Source organism: Triturus cristatus, chromosome 2_1 (assembly GCF_964204655.1).
Source record: "Triturus cristatus chromosome 2_1, aTriCri1.1, whole genome shotgun sequence".
NCBI classification, from domain to species: Eukaryota; Metazoa; Chordata; class Amphibia; order Caudata; family Salamandridae; genus Triturus; species Triturus cristatus.
The window spans coordinates 176,358,387-176,385,896 of NC_140581.1; the positions used below are offsets into that span (position 1 = coordinate 176,358,387).

Consider the following 27,510-nt stretch of genomic DNA (forward strand, 5'->3'; position numbering starts at 1 on the left):
ACTGCTTCAGGGTCCAATAACTGAGCACCATTAAGAAGTAACAACTATGCATCCCTTTAAAGGCAATTACTATCCTCATTTCCCAAGGTGGAAACTGTAATGGCTCCAAAAAATGTATAGTTCTTTTTTATATCAACAGTCGTTATTGAAAGTTGTCAATGCATTGTCTTTCATAGAGATTTAGCAATAGCTATCTCTAAGCTCAAAAAACATCTTCGTTGTAGTTACTGTCATGAAGTTATTAGAATATAAGATTATTGGAGTGTGAGGTATTGTCATGGCTGGTACCCAGACAAGTACTTAATTTGAACCGGTGGTTTCCAGTGCTCGGCACTGGCACTTAATTGTCAGCATCGGCGCTTGTGCCAGCCTGCCTCAAGGTGGCGCTGTGCAGCTAATTTCGAGATAACCACAACAACAGTTAATTATGAATACTATATTGATTAAAAATGACTATTTCCTGCACCCCAAGCCATGCTTATAGCTTTGGGACCTGAAATAGTCCAAATTGTCACAATTGTAGGAGTATTATGGTTAGTAGTTGTGTTGTTACTATTATTGGCAGCATGGCAGGGGCAATGTGTGCTACAAGGTGAAGCGGCCTCTTGACGAGAGCCCTGGCACTTATTTTGTTACAAATTAAGCACTGACCCAAACACAATCCAGGGGAAGCATAAACGTTACACTGGTCTCAGCAGAGCTAGCTGCAGATGCTGCCTGATTCATCCAATGGCGCTTCTAGTGTTGGTGAATAAATAGCTGAGGTTAATACGAACCACATGCCCACTGTCCACCTACAGGATCCTACTTGTGCTGTGTGGCTGCACGGTAGAGTGGAAATATATTTGCAACCGAAATTCATGTGGAATGTCCAAAAAACTACAAGCCCCAGTCCTCAGTTAAGAGCCTAAGTGGGGGCAGATGGTTCTCTTAGATATTTAACTACAGAGAAAATTAAAAATTTTCAAAACATTTTGATATTCTTGGTGAGGAAGCCAAAAAAAGACCAGCAAACATGCATGCTATCACAGACCCCACGCCTTACAAAAAACAAATAAATAATAATAATAATAAGACATATTTGTAAAGTGTGAACACATCATCCCTTTAGGTTACAAGGTGCTGGGGGCCATCGGGTAGATAAGTGAGCTATTGCCCAGAGTCACATGGTGCTGAGCCTAGCTGTTGCCAGCGATCGAATTGTGAGCTCTGCACTCCGGAGTCAGCCGCTCTGGCCGCTGCGCTACACCTCTCCCCCAAAACAAGACATCAAAGTAGGAAGGTAGAGCATATCCTTGGGAGATATCGCCCCACCTAATTCCAAGTTTTACCAAATGCTGGAACGCTCCCATTGAAACCAAGTGTGTTCAAGCCCATAATTTCCTCCTGATGGCAGCAGGACCCAGAATTGGGAACCACAGCCAATACTGGCCTTTGTTAATTCAAGGTCCAGCACTTTTTCTGCATTCCGGCCCGACATCTCATGTAACTGGGGTGGAGAGGCCAGCCCGACACACTTACTCGAGGGCTGGCATCTCTTACCGCAGTTCCCGGCCTCCTTAGAAAGGATCTACAGTTGATGGAGCAAACAACATCTCACTTATATGCAGCGTCGGCTCCTCTGCACTGGCGGAGGAGCGTTGCCCCACTGCCTGGCTCAGAGCCAGCAAATGAAAAATAAAACGATGTTCTAGCATTGTTTTATTTTGCATTTGCCGGCTCTGAGCCAACGCTGTAGCGAGGGGCGGGGCCGAGGCATGGGAGGGGGAGGAGCAGTGCTACGTGCCCTTCCGAAGGGCTCATGTGGGTTTGGCCGGCGGTCTCAGGCCGACGACAAAACACACATGCATACTTAGGTTTCTCCTGCCCGGCTGCATTGAACAGCCGGGCTGGAGAAACCCCCACAGACTCCCTGGCCTGAGCGGAGCATCTTTCTAGCCCGCTCAAGCCAATCCACGCGCTGCTCTGCAGGATAGGATAGGAGTCTGTCTCAGGGGCTGCTGGGACCAGGAAGAGGAGATGCGGCTCGGCGCTGGTGGCGGCCGACAGCTAAAGGTAAGTAAAAAAAAAATCTATATCTATTATTTCTAACACCACCGAAAACCCCACCCCTGCGTGACAACCTCCTCACAATCTCTCTCCCGCGTTCCCTCCACCTGCCCCACCACCCTTTGATTGTGGCCGCCACCACTGCTTATAAGATGAAAAGCTTAATGCAATCAATCCTGCGCATTCACCTCCCTTCTTCAGGGGGAGACAGCGTTCTGCCACTCTCCCCGTGAAGGCTCCAGTTTCAGCCACGCCCTCCCACCTCTGAATTTAGAGTACACTGAATATGACTGTAATACGATTTGCATTGACCCTGCTTACTTGAAAGCGTTGGCTTCTGTTGTGTTCATTTCCCATTTGCACACCTGCAGGCTCTTCCATCTCTCAAACAGCTCAGACTCTTTCACCCTGAAGAAAAGATTTAAAATGAGGTTAGTTAAGTCTCAAGGTTTTTCTAACATGCTGTTTTTGACACTATCTTCTTGGCTAGGATTCAAAAGACAAACGGAGAGATACGCTCATTGCAATCTGCAGAGCCCTTCACGCGCCTGCAAGGTCGAACCCGGAAATAGTCGCAGGTTTCAAGGAGAACGCTGGGAAATTACACATATTGAAGAATTACACTTACGAAAAAGCATTTGCATTTCTGAAGTTGCATTTTTTTCCCAGTTTTTCTGCAATGGGTGAATATTTTTCCAAGTTTAAAACCTGTTTTCTGACACCACCACAAATGTGGGGGCTGGTCCCTTCCCATTCCCACCCTGGACAGGCGTGCACTCCTGACCATGTCATAGATACATCTTTTACTCTTTGTGGCTTCTGGCCTCAAAGAGCAGAACAATTCCTCAGCTTAAACATACTGATCGGACTCAGGCTTCCTCCCTCTGGTTACACAGCATCCACAGACTCAGGACCCGTCCAGCAGGGCCATCCCTCAGGATACACAGCAACCACAGAATCAGGACCCATGCAGCAGGGTTATCCCTCAGGATACACAGCATCTACACCCAGCAGGGTTATCCCTCAGGATGCACAGCATCCACAGACTCAACCCATCCAGCAGGGTCAACCCTGGGGATACACAGCATCCACAGACTCAGGACTTATCCAGCAGGGGCATCCCTCTGGATACACAGCACCCACAGACTCAGGACCCATGCAGCAGGGTCATCCATCAGGATACACAGCATCTACAGAATCAGGACCCATGCAGCAGGGTTATCCCTCAGGATACACAGCATCTACAGACTCAGGACCCGTCCGGCAGGGTTATCCCTCAGGAGGGTCATCCCTCAGGATACATAGCATCTACAGACTTGGGACCCATCCAGCAGGGTTATCCCTCAGGATACACAGCATTCACAGACTTAGGACCCATCCAGCAGGGTCATCACTCAGGATACACAGTATCTACAGCCTTGGGACCCATCCAGCAGGGTTATCCCTCAGGATACACAGCATTCACAGACTCAGGACCCATCCAGCAGGGTTATCCATCAGGATACACAGCATTTACAGACTTGAGACCCACCCAGCAGGGTTATCCCTCAGTATACACAGCATCTATTGACTCAGAACTCAAACAGCAGGGTCATCCCTCAGGATACACAACATCCACAGACTCAGGACCCGTCCAGCAGGGCCATCCCTCAGGATACACAGCATCTACAGACTCAACCCATCCAGCAGGTTCATCCCTCAGGATACACAGTATCTACAGACTTGGGACGCATCCAGCAGGGTTATCCTTCAGGATACACAGCATTCACAGACTCAGGACCCATCCAGCAGGGTCATCCCTCAGGATACACAGCATTTACAGACTTGAGACCCATCCAGCAGGGTTATCCCTCACGATACACAGTATCTACAGACTTGGGACGCATCCAGCAGGGTTATCCTTCAGGATACACAGCATTCACAGATTCAGGACCCATCCAGCAGGATCATCCCTCAGGATACACAGCATTTACAGACTTGAGACCCATCCAGCAGGGTTATCCCTCAGTATACACCGCATCTACAGACTCAACCCATCCAGCAGGGTCATCCCTCAGGATACACAGCATCCACAGACTCAGGACCCATCCAGCAGGGTTATCCTCAGGATACACAGCATCTACAGACTCAAACCATCCAGCAGGGTCATCCCTCAGGATACACAGCATCCATAGACTCAGGACCCACCCAGCAGGGTCATCCCTCAGGATACACAGCATTTACAGACTCAGGACTTGTCCATCAGGGTTATCCCTCAGGATACACAGCATCGACAGACTCAGGACCTGTCCAGCAGGGTTATCCCTCAGGATACACAGCATCTACAGTCTCAGGACTCATCCAGCAGGGTCATCCCTCAGGATACACAGCACCCGCAGACTCAGGATCCATGCAGCAAGGTCATCCATCAGGATACACAGCATCTACAGAATCAGGACCCATGCAGCAGGGTTATCCCTCAGGATACACAGCATCTACAGACTCAGGACCCGTCCGGCAGGGTTATCCCTCGGGAGGGTCATCCCTCAGGATACACAGCATCTACAGACTTGGGACCCATCCAGCAGGGTCATCCCTCAGGATACACAGCATTTACAGACTTGAGACCCATCCAGCGGGGTCATCCCTCAGTATTCAAAGCATCTGCAGACTCAACCCATCCAGCAGGGGTATCCCTCAGGATACACATCATCTACAGACTCAGGACTCATCCAGCAGGGTTATCCCTCAGGATACACAGCACCTACAGACGCAGGACCTGTGCAGCAGGATTATCTCTCTGATTACACAGCATCCACAGACTTAGGACCCATTCAGCAGAGGTAGTCCTCCGGTTACACAGCATCTATTGACTCAGAACTCATACAGCAGGGTCATCCCTCAGGATACACAGCATTCACAGACTCAGGACCCGTCCAGCAGGGTCATCCCTCAGGATACACAGCATTTACAGACTTGAGACCCATCCAGCAGGGTCATCCCTCGGGATACACAGCATCCATAGACTCAGGAACCACCCAGCAGGGTCATCCCTCAGGATACACAGCATTTACAGACTCAGGACCCGTCCATCAGGGTTATCCCTCAGGATACACAGCATCGACAGACTCAGGACCTGTCCAGCAGGGTTATTCCTCAGGATACACAGCATCTACAGTCTCAGGACTCATCCAGCAGGGTCATCCCTCAGGATACACAGCACCCACAGACACAGGACCCATGCAGCAAGGTCATCCATCAGAATACACAGCATCTACAGAATCAGGACCCATGCAGCAGGGTTATCCCTCAGGATACACAGCATCTACAGACTCAGGACCCGTCCGGCAGGGTTATCCCTCGGGAGGGTCATCCCTCAGGATACACAGCATCTACAGACTTGGGACCCATCCAGCAGGGTCATCCCTCAGGATACACAGCATTTACAGACTTGAGACCCATCCAGCAGGGTCATCCCTCAGTATGCACAGCATCTACAGACTCAACCCATCCAGCAGGGGTATCCCTCAGGATACGCAGCATCTACAGAGTCAGGACTCATCCAGATTGGTTATCCCTCAGGATACACAGCACCTACAGACGCAGGACCTGTGCAGCAGGATTATCCCTCTGATCCAGAGACTTAGGACCCATTCAGCAGAGGTAGTCCTCAGGTTACACAGCATCTATTGACTCAGAACTCATACAGCAGGGTCATCCCTCAGGATACACAACATCCACAGGCTCAGGTCCTGTCCAGCAGGGTCATCCCTCAGCATACACAGCATCTACAGACTCAACCCATCCAGCAGGGTCATCCCTCAGGATACACAGCATCCACAGACTCAGGACCCGTCCAGCTAGGTCATCCCTCAGGATACACAGTATCTACAGACATGGGACCCATCCAGCAGGGTTATCCCTCAGGATACACAGCATTCACAGGCTCAGGACCCATCCAGCAGGGTCATCCCTCAGGATACACAACATTTACAGACTTGAGACCCATCCAGTATGGTTATCCCTCAGTATACACAGCAACTACAGACTCAACCCATCCAGCAGGGGTATCCCTCAGGATACAGAGCATCTACAGACGCAGGACTCATCCAGCAGGGTTATCCCTCAGTATACACAGCATCTACAGACGCAGGACCTGCGCAGCAGGATTATCCCTCTGATTACACAGCATCCACAGACTTAGGACCCATTCAGCAGAGGTATTCCTCCAGTTACACAGCATCTATTGACTCAGAAAACATACAGCTGGGTCATTCCTAAGGATACACAACATCCACTGACTCAGGACATGTCCAGCAGGGCTATCCCTCAGGATAGACATCATCTACAGACTCAACCCATCCAGCAGGGTCATCCCTCAGGTTACACGCCATCTACAGATTGAGGTCCTGGACAGCTGAATTATCCCTCAGGTGACACTAACATTGCAGGTCTTACTATACCTTATGGAGATAAAGACTTGTAAAGGACATTGTTATCCAGAGAGAGGGCATCCTGTTCCTAGCTTCAAAGTTCTGAAGGGTCCACCAAGACACTCACTGGTGAATATAATAATGGATACAGACATCATTGGTAGGAAAAGTCAAGTTTTAATGATTTTGTGAAATCGGGGCTAATTGTAGACGGTTTTAAGTGAAGGCAGTGAATTTTAAGTGAAGGCAGTGATGAGTTTCATGTTTTAACTGTGAGGAATGACAATGGACGCCCTCCTAGTCAAGTGTGTCAGACATGTGGGGCCACCAGCCAGATGGAAGAGTGAAGGACTCTTGAAGCATGTGAAACATTTCTGAGAAAAGACTGGACATGTGATAAACATCATTGTGGCATAGATAGACATAGACACTTAAAAGTTATATGTATAGCCACTGTGAGAGAATGAAAGAAAGCTTAATGAGAAGACATTTACAGTTCTTCAGCCCTAGAATGAGTTGGGGCATGACGATATACACTGCCTGGAGCCTGGTCATGAGATTCATAGATAGCTCTAGGAAAACAAAGTTAACATAATCAATGTAGGCTGAGATCAATGATTGGATGAGGCTTCTTGTATGAGGTAGTAAGGAGAAGCAGAGTTTCCCCAAGGTAGGAAAAAGGTTAACTGTATTTATGTGAGTCTTTATTGACAGAATCGAGTCAAAGATAAAGTCTAGATTTCAAATATGGTCAGCAACATGAGGGGAAGTGGCCAGTATGGAGGGTTAACAGTTTGCTAGCCATGAGTTCACTGGAGTGCACCTAAATGGCAACTTCTACCAAGCTCTTCTTAAAATACATCTAGGTAGCTTGAGTTCTATCATCTATGTGGCTACTCAGCTGAATAAAGTGAAAAATAGGTGAAACTTTGCCATCTGGTGGGAAAGGCATGCATGGCAATAGAGATGCTGAAGAGTGTCGGAATGAGAGTTGAGACCTGAGGAACACTGCAGGTAAGAGGCTTAAAGATGCACAGGAGTAATGGAAGAGAGACAGCTTAGGCTCACTCAGACAGAAAAAATCCATCCCAGGTAAGTGCATGATCTCACCCCTTTCCCATATAAGCGATTCATGAGAACTGATCGCAGGGAGACGAAGGAGAAGGAGGATTGCCATCCCACCCTCTTCGAGGTAGCATGAACATCCCAATGGACAGAAAAAAATGATTCTGTGCTGTGCATGCTTCTGAAATCAACTTGTGAAGTATCTAAAGATTTGGTGGTCTCTTTGAAGTACAATAGTTGGTCATTGGCCAGGCTTTCAGTAGAACAGCAGAATTGGTGACATGGAGGTAGTTACAAAAGTATTGCGAGATAAGCAAATCAGAAGGGGAAGAACTAATACTTATTTCCAAGCAGAAGGAAGGTACATCATGCAGGAGTATCTAGTTTAGTTGCTCACATAGGGGACGGCTCTAAAGGGGAGGCTACATTAATATACATAATGCTTTGCATTACAGTTTCATCCCGTATCCCTCAGGTTACCCAGTTCATGTTTAATACTCCAATATCAGAGCTACCTCTCAAGTAGTACAGGTTTGTACTGTTTCCTTTTTGTTATCCTCGCCAAATAATAGGAATTTTATCTTGGTGGGGTTGAGCTTCAGGTAGACGCTGCAGATCCAGGTCTGGATGATGCACAGGCAATGTTCAAGGTGTTGGATCTGAAGCAGAGGAGACTTTCAAGTAGAGTTATCATCACCATATTGGTGAATCTTGATGCTGTTACTTGTGAGTAAAGCACTTAGTGACACCTAGTAGAGGATGAAGATGACAGGAGACAGAATGACTCTGCAGGTGATAGGGATATCTTGGGACTTGGAGGTGCCAATGTGAACAAATTAGTGAAAGAAGGAGTGGGGAACCCAATAGGCCCTTGGAGGCTTGGGTAATTAGCGTATCAACAGGTAAACGTGGCTACAAGGGATTCTTTCTTCTACTTATTCTCATGTTTTTAGGAATCATCAGTAATAAGCTCTAAACAGTAGCGTACATTGAATTATTTCAAAAGCTTAATTACTTATTTCAACATGAACAGATCAGGAACAAAACACAGACGGGCGTATACTTCTTAAAATACAAATTTATATTGGAACAATATTAAAGGGTACAGAAAATACAGCAAATATAAACATATATAAACACACAGTGACTGAGATTTAGAAGTTTTTTGTTGCTGCAGTTGTCTCATTGTCACTAATGTGGTCACCCATTCCAAACAATATATACATAAGGAAAATTGTAACTGATTATACAGAAAACAAATCCTTTAGTGAGAAAAATCACAAAGGAAATGGGTGCAATTGTCGACGTTTCGGTCTATGTAGTGAAGACATCTGCTAGACCATCTTCAGGACAGTGGTTTCATATGTTAAATGACCCTAGGGAAACTGGTGACTTATAGTAGTTGATTTAGTCTGGTCAGTTGAGATCGTATCTGAAGTCAAAAGGACAACTATTTGATAGCTGGCAGTGATAAAGCAATTGTCAAATAGGTCACAGGAATGTGGAATGCACACTGGGGCAATCGCTCCTCCAGCGGTCCACCAAAACAAAGTATTTGAAGTGTCAACGTGGCCAATCACTTCATTGAGTGTTCGAGGATGGGCAGTGCTCTGTACAATGATCTGCTGCACACACAATCAGCATCTAGACACGTATGAGAATAAGTAGAAGAAAGAATCCCTTGTAGGCACGTTTACCTGTTGATACACTAATGTGAACAAACTGGCATCGGTTAGAAAGGTAGGAGAAGAACAAGTGAAGGACCCTGTTGCTAAATCCCAATTAAGACCCCAGAGTGCATATTAGGATGATGTGGTCGACAGTGTTAAAGGCAGCTGAGAGGTTTACAAGCCAGGGGTCAACGTCAACTGTGGTCAGGAGGTCATTATCTATGATGTGTAATGGAGCAGTCTTCGTGCTGCATCGTGATCTGTAGCCTGACTCAAAAAGTCGTGCAGGAGGTGGATAGCATTAATGAAATCTTGGAGTTGAACATAGACTGCTTTTTCAATGCTCTTGCCAATGAATGGCAGGCGAGCGATGGGCTGGTAGTTGGTAAGGTCATCATGGTCTAGTGCAGGTTTCCTTAGAAATGGGAGTGTCTGGCCAGTCTTGAGGGCTTCTGGGAAGATGCCGGAGGGAGGGAAGTGTTGTCAATGGAGAGCTGGGTAGGGAAGGAGCCCCCATGGTGAAATAGGAGGATTATACACCATCAACATAGGAAGTGTTCAGTTAAAAAAATATATGTTTACACAGACTATGATCCATTAAGCATATAGCATTAAAACAACATATACTTCAAAATTTAAAAACAATAAATACATTTATAGTCATTCAAATATAAACAACGATTTTTCTCTTAATTGCCAATAAAAGCCATCCTTTTGTGCAGACCACATCAAAACATTGCATATGAAATTGGTATTTTGTGGCTTCCCATCAATACAGCAAACCATATTTCTTTAAAATGGGTTTAACCATTTCTGCCTTTCCATCATAAAAAATAAGCAATCTAATAAAATATGGAAATTAGTTCATTTCATTTTCAACCCGTATTTGGAAACACTACCATTCTCTTTTAACCACATTGCAAGCTGTACATGAGTATAAAAGGGATTAAGACCAATTCTAAATCCAAATATGTCCTGCCTCATTTAGGATTAGCCAAATAAAATAAGTAAGGGAATGCTCAGCTAATTTGCCATGAATCCCATATATGGGTTGTGGACTTCTTTGTTAGGATATACCTGAAATCTCTTCCTATGGGATTTGTTTCCATTCTTAAATTCATTTTACTTTTCGGGATTTTTGCTGGGATTGTGATTATGGGAGAGTCCAAGGAGAAATTTACATTTGACAGATACCTCTAAAACTCGCAGCCCATTTTAGTTTGCTTCTCACAATCTCATCTCTACCATATGATTCTATCTTATCATCACCTGATTCTAAAAGTCTATTACTGAATTTCAATGCGGCTCTCTCACAGAGAGAGAGAACCAGGATGTCAAATCGGGTTTCCAACCTTATCGCTTGAACAATATCCGATTTAGGCAAATTCAAAACCATTTTTAAACATTGGCCTTCTATACATTCCCTCTTCTGCATCCGCGGCAAGATCTGGCCCACCATACTCCTTCCTAAAATGACATAACCTTATTATTGTTGGCATGGCATTTGCCTTTACAATTTCACAGTGGAATTTCCAGCTCAGATTAGATGAAAAATGCACACGCAAGTATCATCCCATATTCACCTTGGCAATCTTTGATTTTCCCAGATACCATTTGAATTCTTTCATCTTGTGCCCAAATACCAATATTTTGGTTTTTCCCCATTTCAATATCCATATCTACCAAATGTCTTTCGTCAATAAAATATCCAAGGAATGCATTCAATTCTCTTTGGGAGCCTATTTGAGTTCTGTATATAATTACTAAATCTTCTGCACAAAGCAGACACGACACTTGCCAACCTCCCATTTTAGGGTACAAGGACACAGTTCCCGATAAAAATGCAGGCAAATCACTTGAATAGAGTGCAAAGAATGTTGGGGACAACTCACATTCCTGCCATTCCGTATATTGATCCTTTCTGATAGGCTGCCAACTTTATCCAATTGTACTCTAAAACAATTCCCCTTTTGGAGTTCCTTCAGAATGCCTAGTAGACCCTCATGGATTCTGAACTGCTCTAGATTATCCCACAATAATTCGCGATTTACTAGGTCAAATGCCTCCTGAAAGTCTATGAAATAGCAAACTAGGTTCTCCTTATTTAAAATGCCTTCCTGGCAATTGACCATAGGCTAAAACAATGGTCCATCATAGCAGGCCCTTCCTTAAAGCCTCCCTGCTCAGTTGGGAGAAGGGCATTCTCATCAACCCATTTCTTTTCAGACTCCTAGGAATACATTGTCCGTAAACTTTCTCCCCCACATCCATCAAACTAATCAATGTATAATTCTAAGGTTCTGAGGCTGGGTCATTCTAATGTAAAGGGTTGATGATTGCATCCTTCTTATTTTCAGGTACCAAACCTGTTAATGGTATTACTCTAAATAACCTAATGACATTCCCGCCCAACCAGTCGATATTTGTCTTTAGCATTATAACTGGAAGATTATCTGGCTCTGCTGCTCTTTTCAGAGAGAGATCCTTTATGACTTCCTTTATGTTTTTCACACTGATACTTCTTAAAAGCTCCCCATCCACCTTATTGGTACCTGGTGAAGGCACTATATAAACAATAGCATAGGTATCTTCTAAATGTTTTATCTAGGCTGCTTCCGTTCAGCGGGCACAGGGGAAAAATAGATTTCAGGAGGTCCAGTACACTGTGGGCACAGCAAATAAGTGCCGATCATAGCTTTCGGGTTATATCGTGCACCAACGTCCAATATGCATGGTCAAAAGCCATGCACAGCAGAACATGGAAACAAGGGGACTGTGCACAGTCGTAGCAATGCCACACGCTGAGCTCACAGAGTACTGGGAATGCCAAAAGACCATGTTCGCTGGGCTTTGGATGCAAGAGAACTTGGCTTAAAGTGAAGCCAAAGGCCGCGGCCTGCACCCACAAGACATGGCTTTAGGCGTTGCTGGGTAAATTGTGGGGCAGAGGGAATGGCCCCCTGCACACAGAGCTTGCTAAGCTATGTCCATTTGGATATTCTAACAGACAAGGACTAGACATGGTACGCCAACCCCAAGAAGAGCACTTGTCTATGAAAGGTGAAGGCTTACTTTCTAGTGAACCTTGGGAAGGTAATGGGGACTGGTGTTGTTGAATGATAGCAGCTTTGCTGGTGGATAAACCTGAGTGAGGAAAACTGGCTTGTGTGATCCACTTGAACAACGATTCCCACCACAAACACAGAAGGACAAACATCCAAATTTCTGCCATTCGCGCTGTGCTGCATAAACAATTTTTACAAACATTTACACAGAAGCACACAATACAATTTTGTGATTCCTCCTCAAACGACAAATACTAGAATAATGGTTTCTGGCTTTTTCCCAGATGTGTCATGCCTGACTCCCATCTCAACCTCCACTGCTAGCACCATCATGCTGCGTGGCCTTTCGTCCACGCCCTACAAGGATTGCGGCCATCTCAGACTGTGCTGGGACAGTCAGCTCTGGTCCACAATGATCACCAAGGCCCGCTATGGTCTGCCACATTGTTTCCACTGGGGTGTGAACTATCCAGACCTTGCCTTGCTGTTTACTTTATGCATTTGAGGGCACCAGATCTCGTGTGAACTCGGAGGAAGATAGGCGTTCTGGTGGACATCTTGCATATGACCCAGTTGTTTAAAGAGGCCCTGCCTGGTTCCGCAAGTTATTAAGGACCTTCAGCTGTTCACTACTGTAACATCTTGTACCTTGGCACCAACAAGTCAGTCGTCAGAAGACTCCAGGCTGCGTTTTGCCCTTCCAGAGTTTTGCTCTGTCTCTGGCCTTCTTCACAAACTGCATTGGCTTCCAGTGGAGAAGCGCATCCACTTTAAGACCTTGTGTATGGCCCATAATATCCTGTTCTCCCAAAGGGCTCCTTTTTTGTCCAATCTCCTGTCTTGCTACAGACCTTCCTGACCGCTATGTTCAGCTGATCTTTACTTGGCCACTGTCACCCGCGTCCGGAGGGCCTGAGCTGGAGGGCGCTCATTTCGCGCCAAAGCTTCTGTTCGTTGGAATGCATTCCTTCTTCCCATCAGAAACATTGAAAACCATCTGCAAGTCAGGATATCTCTGAAGACATGGCTTTTTTCTACCGAATGTAATCTCTGAAAGGCTGACAGTGTCAGCTTTCTATCTTCGAGGTCAAGTGCTGGAAAGCCCCATTGCTGGGGCAGCTATGTGCTCTATAAAACCCCATAATATATCCTGTTCAGGACCCATGCAGAGATTTTGGTGGTTAGCAGCTCAGGACCACAAAGGTGAGACTTTGCTATACCTATATGTCCTTGCTTGCGTAGCTTTTGTGCAAAGGAGAAGGTGAACCATATCAGTTTCTTGTCAGCCTTCTCAGACAGTTAGATTCAGCTGGATTGTGGCTATTTTCTGTCTGGACTCCATGTAAAAGGCTTGGCGCATTCCATAGAGAACGTACTTAAATCCTTGGCCGAGGGCAGTTGTAGTTGAATGTATGACGTTACAACGCCTACATTTACAATGCATACCTTTACAACGCAGTTTTTACATCTCAACATCCTTTACAATGCATTCTTTTACATCGCATGCCATTACATTGCATTTTCAGAAACTACCTTTACAATGCTTACCATTACATCACATCATACCTTTACAACACATACCAATACAAGGCATACCATTACATCGCATTTAAGGTAAGTGTTGGACAGTATAGGGGTAATAATTACTATTCTAACTCCAGTGAATGCAACAGTAGGGTAAGTGTTGGATAATGTAGGGATAAAAACTACTATTCTAACTCCAGTGAGTGTAACAGTAGGGTAAGTGTTGGATAGTGTAGGGGTAAACATTACTATTCTAACTCCAGTGAGTGCAACAGTAGGGCAAGTGTTGGATAGTGTAAAGGTACTATGCGTTGCAATAGTATGCATTGTAATGACTTGCGATGTAATGCCTGCGTTGTAGTGACATGCATTGTAATGACATGCGTTGTAGTGACATGCAATGTAATGGCTGGATTGTAATGACATGCGATGTAAAGGGTGTTGCGATGTAATGACTGCTATGTAAAGGTAGTGCGATGTAATGACTGCGTTGTAAAGGTTGTTTATCACATCAAGGGAGTCAGAGATGAATCTTGGAATCTGTCTTCAGCATCAGAGCCAGGAATCTCACAAACAATTTGAATGAACAAGGTAACTGAGGTGTCTGAGGTGAGATATTTTGCTTCAGTTGTGTGGTTAAATGCAACAACTATATCAAGGTGCGGTCGGCGAGCGGTTGAGATCTGCTTCTGCCTAAAGTATTCAGGTCATGGTAAGATGGGCACAGATCCTATTTGTCTGGCTGTCCTTGATAGGTAGGCCGCTTCAGGAATGGGGCAAGCAATTACTTTCCTCCTGTCTCTGTGAGGAGAGTTACTAGAATTCCCAGCTCTTCCATAGGAGGGAACACAATTGGAGTGTCCAGTGGTCCCTCACACAGCCACTTGTCCAATGTCCCCCAGTTGTTCTTAAGATGGGGCGCACAACCAAAATCCCAGCTTTACCCAGGAGAGGAAACAAATGAAGCTAAACTGGGAGTGGCATTGTCAATGCTTCCGCATTCTCTCATTTGAGCAGACAATGTTCTTTCCAATGTTAGTATGTTTAGCTGTGATTCACAACTTGGTACTTGTTGTTTGTACCCAAGTAGGGTACACCACATCTTCTGGTATGATTTGGAACTTACTGTGTAAATTGGTCTGATCTGACATAAACTGTAATGTGTTTGTTTTGAATTTCCTCAATAAAGGTTTTGAAAATCAACAAAAAAAAAGTAGGGTTCACCACTGCCCTCCCTAGTTCACTAGTGCAAGGTTTGTGCTAATATCCCAGGAAAATAAGTTATATTTGACTTTGAGTGTGCGAAAAACCATGGTGGTTAAACACTTTGACATTGCAATGAGTTTTTTGTATAACAAATTGTAAACAAATTCTTACAACTCTATATTTTAAAAGGTACATACTAATGCGTATATTGTATTAATTCTTGGTACATCCAAGACCTCTATGCACCTCCTATCTGTATTATTATCCCAACATATTGACAATACGCCGCATCTGGATATCAATTTGAATGCACTTACAAATACCTTCTCTTGTACTTTAGTATATGCATAATGTCTGGAAGGTTTAATTTTACTTACATTGACAATACTCTGACATCCATGATGTCTTTCCTTAATTCCAGACATTTTGTTGAGTTGAACTCAAAGGGTCCTTCATAAAAGTCGAAGTACCTGGGAATGGCAAGACGAAACATTAAGTCTTGATACATTGTCGAAAGTTTCAAGAGCAAAAATGACAAATTATTCCCAACAAAATATAAAGCTCTGGTAGAACTTGCAAACAGGTGAACACCCCCACGTACTTACTACAGCTGGATTAAAGGTATCAAATTAAAAATTCGATCCACAAAGGTGTAATCCTGGTTTAGAGAACCAAAAATAATAAACACATTTACAGCATAAACATATATTTTATTTGTTTAATATATGGTTTTACAGATGTTACAATTTATGCCCGTATAGAGAATATACAATGTGGAATGTGGAGCTAGAAGAAAAGTACAAATACCTCCAAAGTATCTCATATAATTAAACAGTAAAAAATGTATAAAAGAAAAATAAAGTAATTCAATCACATTTTGAACAATTAAAAACAGAGCCCCATATTAGTCATTTTTTCACGCAGCGCATTGCAGCAAGCCACCTTGCTGTGCTGCACTGCATGAAAGGGAAAGGGCAGGAATGCGCTGTATTTAACATTATACAGAGCGTCCCTGTCCTTTCCTAGGGCTGGTGCATTATTGGCTGCCTAGTGCCAATGCAGGCACGCTTGTGTCATGGTGCACGGATGCCTGCGATGTAGGCAGGATTGTTTTTGTGCTTCCTCTCAAGGGAGTAGCCAAAAAATTAAAGTAACCCCCACTTTGAAAGGAAAGCTCTGATGTCATAAAGCAAGGGAATCAATCCCTCCCAAGAAGAGCTCCCTTCTCTCTACCATCCAGGCATCTATCCATTCACCATTTCACCCTTCCATCCACCCACCGATAGCCACCATTTCACCCTTCCATCCACCCACCGATAGCCACCATTTCACCCTTCCATCCACCCACTGATACCCACCATTTCACCTTTACATTCTTACATCCATTACTTTTTCGTGCATCATTCAATCTTTCCCCATTCCATCAATCCATTCGCTTTGCCATCCACCCATCCACTCTGCAAGCCATCCATCCATCCTTTCACTTTGCCATTCGTCCATCCACCCTGTCATCTATCCATCCACCCTGCCATCAATCCAACATACTTCTATCCACTCTGCCATCCAGTCATCCTCCCATGCACTCTACCATCCATCCATCCACTCTGCCACCCTCTCACTCATCCATCCACTCTGCCATCCATTCGCTCATCCTTTCACCCACTTATCCGTCCATCCATCCCTTTACTCTACCATTCTTTCACCTGTCCATCCATCCGTCCATCTGTCTAACCACCTATCCATTCACTCATTCGCCCATCTACCCACACACCCATCCACACACTCATTTATCCACCGACTTATTGATCCATCCATCCATTCTTTCATCCTTCCCTTCACTCTTCCTTCTAATCAATCATTCTTCCTTCTTTCCCTTTTCTATTTAGCCCTCTTTTGTTTCCTTTCTCCCGCTTGCTATTGACGCTGTATTCCTTCACAGTGTTATTTATGAGATTTTGTCCACGGAGGTGTACACAGAAGAGGATCCTAAAGGGCCCCACCCCCACTGTAGCTGCCAAAGCGGGGGGTTCAGGATGCCCCTGCTTCCTATTTCTACATGTGCTGCATTAGGGGAAAACGAGAAGAAATTAAGATATTTCTCCTCGTTGCGCCTCACCTGGGGAGGCATAGCATTTTGACGCATTCCCAGGTCTACCACTGATGATATATCTGGGAATGCAACCAAATCCATGGTTGGGTGCGTTGGAACACCCGCGCCCCGCCCATGGAACGCCCCCCACCCCTCCTGGGGCAGAGTAACGCAACGCAGAAATTTGCGCTGTGTTACTCTCGATTTTGCAAGCCCTGCAGGGCCACGCAAGGTGGCCTCGCGTGGATCGATAAATCACACTAAGATTTTACGCAGCCCTTGCAAGGGCAATGTAAATCCTTGATAAACCTGGCCCAGAATGTGTTGCTCACAATAAATGGGTAATTTCCTCCTCACACTGCTATCTATCAATAATATACTTTAAAAATCCATTCGTATGTCTTTTCTGTCCAATTGAGATATACTGCCCAGTATTTTATATGGAAGGGTATATTTTCTATTTGGTTTTGTGACCTGGTTATAAATTCTTTTAAAAAAGGCTCAAACATAATTTTGAATTCATATTTCAAATTTCATAGTCAAGCAAGGCCAACAAATACAGCCTGGGGCATCAACTGCGATTCGCCACAAAGTCAGGGATAGCGGAAGTGACGTCATGCGCTGCTTAACCAACTAGAACATCTTAGAGATGGACCCTTTGACCCTCCTAAGCCACTCGCAAACTTCCAAAAACTGTAAGCGCACAGCCGGAGAAACGGAAATTAAATAATGTATATTATTCCCTTCGAGCTATGCTTGTTTCCAATCCATGCCCTTGCCTTCTTGACCCCCGCAACCAGTGGTAGCAAGGACAGCGTCAGTGGTATCAGAGGGCGCCAATAACGGACCCCCTGGCGAGTCCATACTTGCAACAGGAAGAGGGAAACGATATGCTGAAGTGTGCACGTCCAAGTGCTGTTGGCTGACAGGCGGCGCATACAGGAAGCCACCCTCATGACGGCTAAACGCCAAACTATGCGACAAGCTGGTGTAGCACATTTTAGTCGAGAGTTTGGAGACATTGCCTCGCGGTGCCCCTAACTAGAATACCCTTTCAGCGACCCCGTTCTTGCACAGACCTTCCTGAGTGAGCTCACTGCGTCCTCTCTAAATGAGTGAGCGCAGCTCAGATGTCGGACACCTGATTAGCTGACCAAAAGGCCTGTTGCTTTCCGTCAGAGGGCAGGGCAGGGGGCTCCGGCGGCTGCCACTTGGAAGCTGGGGTGCCGGGCGGATAAATATGCAGTTCCCATCACCGCCGCTTTCGGCGACACTTCCTGTTTACCAAAACAGCAGGGCCAAACATGGAGGGCGGGGGGTGCCGACACAGGCACTTAAATAGACCTGTACCCTAGCTGAACAGGAAAGAAACAGGAGCTGAGGTGGAAGCGCGAGGTGCCAAATACTGCACCAATGCGAGAAATGTCCAGGCTGCAGAAACCATAATACATACAGTCTGTAATATCTCATGGGTTATGAGTAGGGCAGTAATAGGGAACAAACGCCTGAGCTTTTTTTTCATCAAAACTCAGGTATTTGATATTTAGCTTTCTATAAAAGAATCTCTTATGTTAAAAGCTAAAGAGCACCTCGTGCAGAAGAGCAACAGTAACACAACAAGCATTGGCAAAGCCAATTGGTCTGGCCTTGGCCTCCTCCAGCCTTTTGACAATTCTTTTTTTATTGATTTAGAAAAACTTTATTATTCTGAATACTGCCGGACCCTCATTAAATAAAAAAATAAATAAAAAAATTGGCTAGAGGCAAAAGTTTTTTTCTGGTTTCAAAAAAGTACACATTACCATGGTACACCCGGCACTGAAGTGAAGTACCTTGTGTGTGGATGTGCTACTTGTGAAAGGGCAGCATGCTGTAACTCATAGTGAAGTCAGTCAGTGGCTAAAGCGGGCAAACATTGCCAAATGATGTATGCTGAAGTAGGTGAAATGAGCAGGTGAACGACACAGTCACAAGCTAATGGATGAAGTCTGTCTGAAAACTACCATAAGTTACTATGTTCTACATACTTTTAGTAAAATCAAAAGGTCTTGGCTAACACAGAACCAAAAGAAGCTATCCATCTGGCATTGGCTGCTAGACTCGCCATTTAGAAAGAAGGAAAGAAAGAAGGGAAGAAAGGAAGGAAGGGGGAGGCACGAAAAAGGAAAGAAACAAACAAGAAAAAAGGTCAACAATAAGGAAAGAGCCAAAAAGAAAGAATGAAAGAGCCAAAAACGAAAGGAAAGAAAGAAGGAAAAGTCAAGAAAGGAAAAGAAAGAAAGAAAGACCAAAAAAGGACAGAAGGAAAGAGCAAAAAACTAAGGAAAGAGCAATCAAAAGGAAAGCTAAACAAGAAAGAAGGAAAGGACAAAAAAGAAAGAAGAAAAGAGCAAAAAAAGGAATAGGGAAGGAAAGAAGACAGCAGGTAAAAAGGAAAGAAGGAAAATAAATAAATAAAGAATAAAAAATACTAGAAAATAGAAAGAAAGAATAAAGAAAAAAGAAGGAAAGAAAACAGATAATAAGGCAAAATAGAAAGAACAGATGAAAGAAGGCAAAAAAGAAAAAGAAGGAAAGAGAAAAGAGAAAAGGAAAGTAAAAAAAGAAAGAAAAAAGAAAGAAAATAACTAAAGAAGGAAAAAGGGGTTAAAGAAGGAAAATGGAATGAAAGAAAGAAAAAGGAACAAAAGAAGGGAAAAAGAAAGAAAAAAGGCAATAAAGAATAAAGGAAAGAAGGAAAATGGAATGTAAAAAGGAAAGAAGGAAAGAAAGAAGACGGAATGAAGGAAGTAAAGAGTGTTCACAGTATAAAATATTGGATACTAATATCCAGATTACAACCCACCTATGTTCAAATAAAACTGTCCTGCAAATTAATCATGGTAACGTTTTTTTTTCCCTAGGCAAAGCTTGTTAAAGAACTTTTGGCCAAACCAAGTCCATGAACACAGCATGGTATACTGTGAAATATCAGCAGTCCACTTCAAAAGGAAATTACAACAGCAGCATTGCAAGGAGGTGAACTGATAAAGCTCAGCTGTACTGTGCCCTGTGCTCACTTCAGATGTGTCCTACTGTCACATTAGGCAACACTGGCACAAAAAAGAGCTAAGTTGTGTGTGGATGTCCATCCTGTGAAAAAGCAAAAAGCAGTTACTCAAAGTGATGTTAACCAGAGGCTGACCCATTGCCCCAAGCTATATGCTGTAGTGGGCGGAAGCAAAATGGGAATTGCACAGTCCAATGGGTGAAGAGAGGTGACTGAATGCCCGTTTAAATAAGTATATTATACATATTATTTTAGTTAAATCAAAAGGTCTTGGTTAATGCCAAACCTAAAAAGGAAGTGCATAGTCTCTCTCACAAACCATCACTCCAGCTAAGAGATACTACACCTGGACAGAAATGCCTAAGTTAACAGGGATACGTTTTATAGTGTGCAGCGCCCTCTTGGCACTTGTCAGCTCCACTTGAAATGTCCCGAGGCCATGTACTAGCCAAGAAGGTGACACTTGTGTCAGTGTTATGAAATGAAGGAATGAGCAACTGATCACGAATACTGCAAGGCAAGTGGTAGGGACATCACAGGCCCTTAACTCTCTCCTCAGCGATATTACAAGGAGGGACTACAGATGACCTTTCACCGCCATACTATTACTAAATGGACTGAAGAAACCAGAGGAAGCTGGCAGAATCTTACAGCAAGTGTAGCATTTTAAAAATAACTTCAGCATCTCACTGAAGTAGATAAAAGGTAGATATGTGTGCTTCATCGGGCGCACAGGGGCCACAGCTGCAACCCTTGGGAGTAGATTTATCATCATTTGACGCAGCGCAACGCAGCAAGACAACTTACTGAACTGCGCTGCGTTGCGTCAAATGGAGAGGGCAGAAATGCGCCATATAACTCAAGATATAACTCATTCCTGCTCTCTCCTTGCGCTGGCGCACCTGTGGCTCCCTAGCGCCAATGCAGGTACCCTTGTGCCATGGTGCATGGGTGCCTGCATTGCAGCGGGGTTGTTTTTGTGCAGGAAGGGACACCTTCCTAGACAACAACGCAAGGGTGGCTGAGTTGCAGGGGGATTGTTTATGTGTAGGAAGGGACACCTTCCTCAACAAAAACTTAGAGCCTTTTTCCTCTGTCTTAACGAGGAGGAATAATGATTTTTCTCCAGGTAGCGCCTCTGTCGGGAAGACGTGCCATTATGATGCACTCCCAGGATTACCAGTCTTGGTACATCTGGGAATGCACCAAAATATATGGGGGGATGTGTGGAAACACCCAAGCTTTACCCATGTAATGCCTTTCAAGCACAGAGTAATGCAAGGCAGTGACTCATTCTGCCTTGCTTTACTCTGGATTTACCAAGTCATGCAGGACAAAGCAAGGTGGCCTTGCGTGGCTTGGTATATCTGACTTAAAGTTTGCGTTTCCTTGCATCACCTTGCATGACACATGGGCAATGCAATCCTATAAAAAATCTGTCCCTTGTTGTCCACTTACTGGCACTCTTGTCGTCAGTCACTATACCACAGACCACCACGCCATCAGTTTCTTGCTGGCCCATATAGAGTGGTTTCACTGGTGCATCATTATCTCCAAGCAAGTGGTGCTAGAGAGCAGCAAATGGAGCAAAGGTGTTGGTGGCATCTATATAAACCTGAGGAGGGCACCCCAGAGTCGCTCTTTTGGGGATCCCAATCAGGGAAATGTTAGGAGTGGCAGTCAAATCTGCATAATCTCTATAGATGCACTGATGCAGCTATAGGGCATGGGGTATACTAGACAATCACATTAACTAATAACCCAGGGTTTGCCCCCATTTCATGTAGTTTTTAGTTTTCTTTTTTTTCTACCATTTTAAAGTGCACAGACTTCGTTGACACTTTACCAAACCCTGGAAAGGTCAATGTTCATGGTATGCAATAACATGTGTGATGCGTTGTGTTCATTTTGTTGGGTGTGACAGAGTCCTGCACATAAGTGCGCCAAGAGACACATTCCATCACCTTCAGTCATTACCTGTAAGTTGTTTTATAGTGCTTAGTAAGCATTAATAGACGTAATCGTGAGTGCTAGCGCTTCCCAACATCTCTTATTCGGCATACAGCTGCTTGCATGCTACCACTGTTACTCCAAGTTCCCATACAGGAAGCAAGAACCCGCCCCCCTGCACCGCCCAATGACTCAAGGTCCTGATGGCTGCAGAACCTATGCCTGGCTGCTGATTGGCTGCCTCTGTAAAAGGAGAGAATGATCTCATCATGCTTGAGGTTTTAATAGGGACTGGAGAGTCCCAGTTACATCAGAGTGGAATGCTCCTAGAATCCAAGCACACCCTCTATGAGTGTGGAATGACACAGAGCTTCTTGTGGATTGGCCTCAGAACACCATGTTCCAAATTTATAATTCAACCTTTGTCGCTTATCGCATACGTACGTGGTGGGTAGAGGGTGTGGTTGAATGTCTCACAGGTGGGAAGGGTTTGATGGTGTGAAAGAGGCTCTGAGTCCTAAGTGATTGGATTCATGTACATAGACACTTGCATGCTCGTGCCAAGAAATGTGAAGCAGACACTGCTGTCATGCAAACAAGCTAATATCCATACATTGTGATTTTATTCCCAAGTTTCCGTCACCATTGAAGGAGGTAGCCTGGCCCCTGTCTAACTGCCTGACCTCTCTGCTGGGTGATGCTAGGGCACCTTCACCCACTGACTTGGTCCTCGACCCCTGCAGACCTACGACCTGAGACGCTTTCAGCCTGCTCCCATCCCTCTCTCTTATACTTTTTTGTCCCTCTTTTGTTTTATACTGTTCTCTCTTTTTGTTCTTCTTTTGCCTTTTACCCTCTCTCTTTTTGTGCATCTTTGTCTCTTGTGCTCTCTTTTTGTGTTTTTCTTTTGACCTTTTCCCTCCCTTAGCCTCACTTTGGTCTCTCCCACCCTTTCCACCCCTTTAGGTGTCTCGAGAGCACTGCTAGCTTCTCCCCATCCACTTCTCTCCCTACTCGAGGCCTTCTTAATGGCAGCTGCAGTGCAGACCAATTGATGTGCACCAAAGGCAAGCCTGTCTGTATCCCTCCGTGCCTCGACTGCACCTTGAGCTAAGAACCCTGGTCCGCCAGCCATTCACAGCAGCCTTCAGTGCTACTCTGCCACTACCTTCTGCTCCCTCAACGCCAGGCACCCATCCCTCACTGCCCCTTGGCCTGCCCCACCTGGAAGGAAGGCATAGTCTCTTGCCCAACCTTCTGTTTGTCTTGTCCAAAACCCAAAACCACTGCCAACTCTAACCATTTTACACACAGCCACACCAATTCCTCCACCACCTCAGACAACACACACCCCAACCTCTCTCCAGATCTCCAAATCCTCACAGAAACCTGGCTCAACCCAGCATCTTCCCTGGACATTGCGGTGGCTGCAGCTCCTGGATACAAAATCACAGAAGGAATAATTCTGGAAGGTGGCCTTGCCATTGTCTACAACAAGGAAATCTACTGCTCCTTTACCTCAGCTGACACCAGCAACTGTCTGGAATCAGCACCTCACTCACCCCGACCCATGGAGAAGCTCTACTATACCGCCCACCAGACCTAGATCCAAATTTAGCTTCACACTCACAGACCTCATCGCCCCTCTGGCCCTCGCATCAAACTCCTTCATCCTGCTCAGTGTCCTCAACATCCACCTAGAGGACTGGCCCCATCTCCACTGCTCGCCTGGAAGGCCTCAGCATCTTGGGACTCACTCAGTGGTTGAAAGACACCGACTCACTTGACTGGACACCTCCTCAAATGCATCTCCACCAACCTTCCCAACATCACAGTAGATAAACACACTGCTCCCACCTGGATGGACCACTCCCTCATTCATTTCAGTATGCACCTCTTCCAATCACCCTGAACTGCCAATACCCAGATTGCTTGACACTAGGTCAACATGGTTGTATCTACCTGTTTCCACACCCTCAAATTACTCTGAAAAATCTTGATATGGCTACCTCTGAACACCCACAGATCTGTCCCGCAAGCCCATAACTAGCATGCCCAACTCACCAAAAGACTCCAAGATTCCAAGTAGGATAGAACGCAGCCGCCAGAAACTCACTGAACCTACCCCACCTTACTTAAATATCTAAACACCTCAAAGACCTCCACTAGCTCCCAATCCACACCTGCTTTCTTTTCAAACTCCTGGCACACACCTACAAAGCTTTAGATAACCCAAACCTAGCATACTTCAACAACCTCATTCTTTTCCATACCTCACCCATAGTATAACATAACATAACATAACATAACATAACATAACATAACATATAACGAGACCCAGCAAGAATATGAGGTGGGGCTGGTCAAAGAGGGCATTCTCTGTTATTGGGATGGCTGATTCTGAAATTAGACCAGATCGGATAGCGGAAGCAATGGAACCACGGAGGGCATTATACAGGTTCCACCAGTGGTTGGTTCAGGTTGAAATTAATATTGTTAATTTGAGATACTTGAGAACGAGATCGTCTTTTGCCTCCCACTGACTAGATTTAGTTGTTTCAGGGTCTTGTGAAAATGGAAAATGGACAAGTGGATCTCCCTGAGGGACATATATATATTATGTAAGTGTGTTTGTTCATAACTACAATCCAAAGGGGTCTTTTTACAATCCGTCATATGTAAAGTAGTACAATAGTATTCATTTAAAACACAGACACTACAGGACCAATGCTGTACGGAAATTACACTTCTAAAGTTGAATCAGCCCTAAAGGTGTCAAAACAGACTCAAATGGGGAAGTTCTACAGTTTGCTGTGCTGTTACCTGGAAGGAGGATTCGCTGCTGCAGAAGGGAGGACCCAGTCAACACCTCGCGGAACCCGCTTCGCGGGTCCCGCATCGCCAAGGTCGCCCAGCCGAGTGTTATTACCTGCAGGGTGTGTGCGCGAGTGACAGGGCTGCGAGCGCTGGGAACCGGGACTCACTCTCCCAGGAGCCCCGGCGATCCCGAGGCCAAGTCACCTGGCCCGCTCTCCCTGACCGCCCCGCCCTGCAAATCAGCTGAAAAGGAGCCCGCCCAAGCGGGAAACCGGGAAGTTCTACAGTTTGCTGTGCTGTTACCTGGAAGGAGGATTCGCTGCTGCAGAAGGGAGGACCCAGTCAACACCTCGCGGAACCCGCTTCGCGGGTCCCGCATCGCCAAGGTCGCCCAGCCGAGTGTTGTTACCTGCAGGGTGTGTGCGCGAGTGACAGGGCTGCGAGCGCTGGGAACCGGGACTCACTCTCCCAGGAGCCCCGGCGATCCCGAGGCCAAGTCACCTGGCCCGCTCTCCCTGACCGCCCCGCCCTGCAAATCAGCTGAAAAGGAGCCCGCCCAAGCGGGAAACCGGGAAGTTCTACAGTTTGCTGTGCTGTTACCTGGAAGGAGGATTCGCTGCTGCAGAAGGGAGGACCCAGTCAACACCTCGCGGAACCCGCTTCGCGGGTCCCGCATCGCCAAGGTCGCCCAGCCGAGTGTTGTTACCTGCAGGGTGTGTGCGCGAGTGACAGGGCTGCGAGCGCTGGGAACCGGGACTCACTCTCCCAGGAGCCCCGGCGATCCCGAGGCCAAGTCACCTGGCCCGCTCTCCCTGACCGCCCCGCCCTGCAAATCAGCTGAAAAGGAGCCCGCCCAAGCGGGAAACCGGGAAGTTCTACAGTTTGCTGTGCTGTTACCTGGAAGGAGGATTCGCTGCTGCAGAAGGGAGGACCCAGTCAACACCTCGCGGAACCCGCTTCGCGGGTCCCGCATCGCCAAGGTCGCCCAGCCGAGTGTTGTTACCTGCAGGGTGTGTGCGCGAGTGACAGGGCTGCGAGCGCTGGGAACCGGGACTCACTCTCCCAGGAGCCCCGGCGATCCCGAGGCCAAGTCACCTGGCCCGCTCTCCCTGACCGCCCCGCCCCTCATGTTCCTCCTAACCAACGCCTACAAGAAGTGACGTGCCTCGCTGCGCGGGAGCGCGCGGGAGTGCCCGGGGCTAAGCCCGGGCAAAGGGCGGGCCCTCTGTGGCCCTCAGAGGCACGAGAAGGCGAGGCGAGGCCACCCCCCTAAGGTTCGCCGTCTGGGATTAGTAAGGTACAGAACTCTATTAACCCTCATTACCCCCAGGTCTTCTGCCATCTGCCTGTGGATCCTGACACATACCTTGGTCAATTGGCTCGGTCGTTTGTAAGAGGTAGGCATTATGGTAAGGAAAAAGCCCGCATCTGCTGCGACGGAGCCCCTCAACACAATGCTCTCATATGTGGTTCAAAAAGTCAATAAGATCAACAATGAGAGGAGGCAATCGCTAGGCTTGAGCCAATCGCCAGTTCTTCCGTTAGAAAGCCCGCCCGCAAGGGCATCTGCTCCAGAGTTACTGACCACACCGCCAGATCTTCCCCAGTCGAATAGCCTAGTTCATATCCCACAAGACTTGGCCAGCGATGCAGAAGATCCTCATGTTTTGGTTAACTCGTCGGCCAATAACGGCAATACCTCAGAGCATAATCACCAGTCATTTTCCATCGAGGAAGTACAGTCACCGGGGCAGCCCGTTCCACGGCCAGTGAGAACCTGTAGAAAATCTCACTCAAAGAGAGGGGGGAAACAACAAGGCAGGAGAAAGGCAGCTACACCACCCCCAAGACGTGAAGGGCAACAAATTGACTTTGATGCCGATGCAGAATCCAGACGTATTGTTGATGATGAACTCTTTAATCGGATCCAAGATATGATTGATATAAAAATTAGGACAATCATCAAGCCCTTGATTGGTAAACTGGATAAATTAACTTCGGAGGTTAAGAAGGCGGGGGGTGCACAAAGTAATCTGGTGGTAGAGGTGGCCAATCTATCTGCTCTTGTCACAAAATTGGCATCGGGAGCCGTAGAGGCTCTACCAAATGAGAGTGTCCCACAGCCTACACTGCCAGAGGGGCCCTTAGCAGTAGCTTCAACTCTATTAACGGCTCCCAGTCAGGACCTAGCAGGCGGAGCCGCGCCGACATCATCATCAGGGGACATAATTGGGACAATACATGAGGATATATCAGCCCAATTTATTTTGGAAGCCTCCCCAGTTGTGCTAGTACTAGCAAATGTCCCAGTCTTAGCACAAAACAAAATAGAATCGAAACAGGACTTGAAGGATAAAGCTCTTCATTGGCTTACTACAAACATGACCATGGCCCCCCAAGGGATGGATAGTTTAGCAAGGGATATTGTTATGACCAGGAGGGTACCTTGGATTGGGTCCAATCCCCAAAAATTTAAGGGGGACTGTGTGATTATAAACTTTGCCAACACAGAAGTCCTCCCAAAAATTTTGAATAACATCTTCCCACCCCAAAGGCGAAGCGGCTCTATAGTCCCGCTCACCCTAAAATTCTTCTATAGTGAGGCTCAGCTCCC

At 46.0% G+C, this 27,510-nt stretch overlaps 1 protein-coding gene across 2 annotated transcripts in view; it reads right to left on the reverse strand.

Moving 5' to 3' along the window:
- The window catches only part of ST8SIA5 (ST8 alpha-N-acetyl-neuraminide alpha-2,8-sialyltransferase 5), a 233,677-nt gene that overhangs the window by 78,322 nt on the left and 127,845 nt on the right, over positions 1-27,510 (reverse strand). For both annotated transcript variants that reach the window (XM_085629327.1, XM_085629319.1), the window contains 2 exons: positions 15,369-15,461; positions 2,371-2,457 (listed from right to left, as the gene is read on the reverse strand). In XM_085629327.1, coding sequence (XP_085485453.1) covers positions 2,371-2,457; positions 15,369-15,461 — 180 coding nt within the window. The remainder of the gene's footprint in view (positions 1-2,370; positions 2,458-15,368; positions 15,462-27,510) is intronic.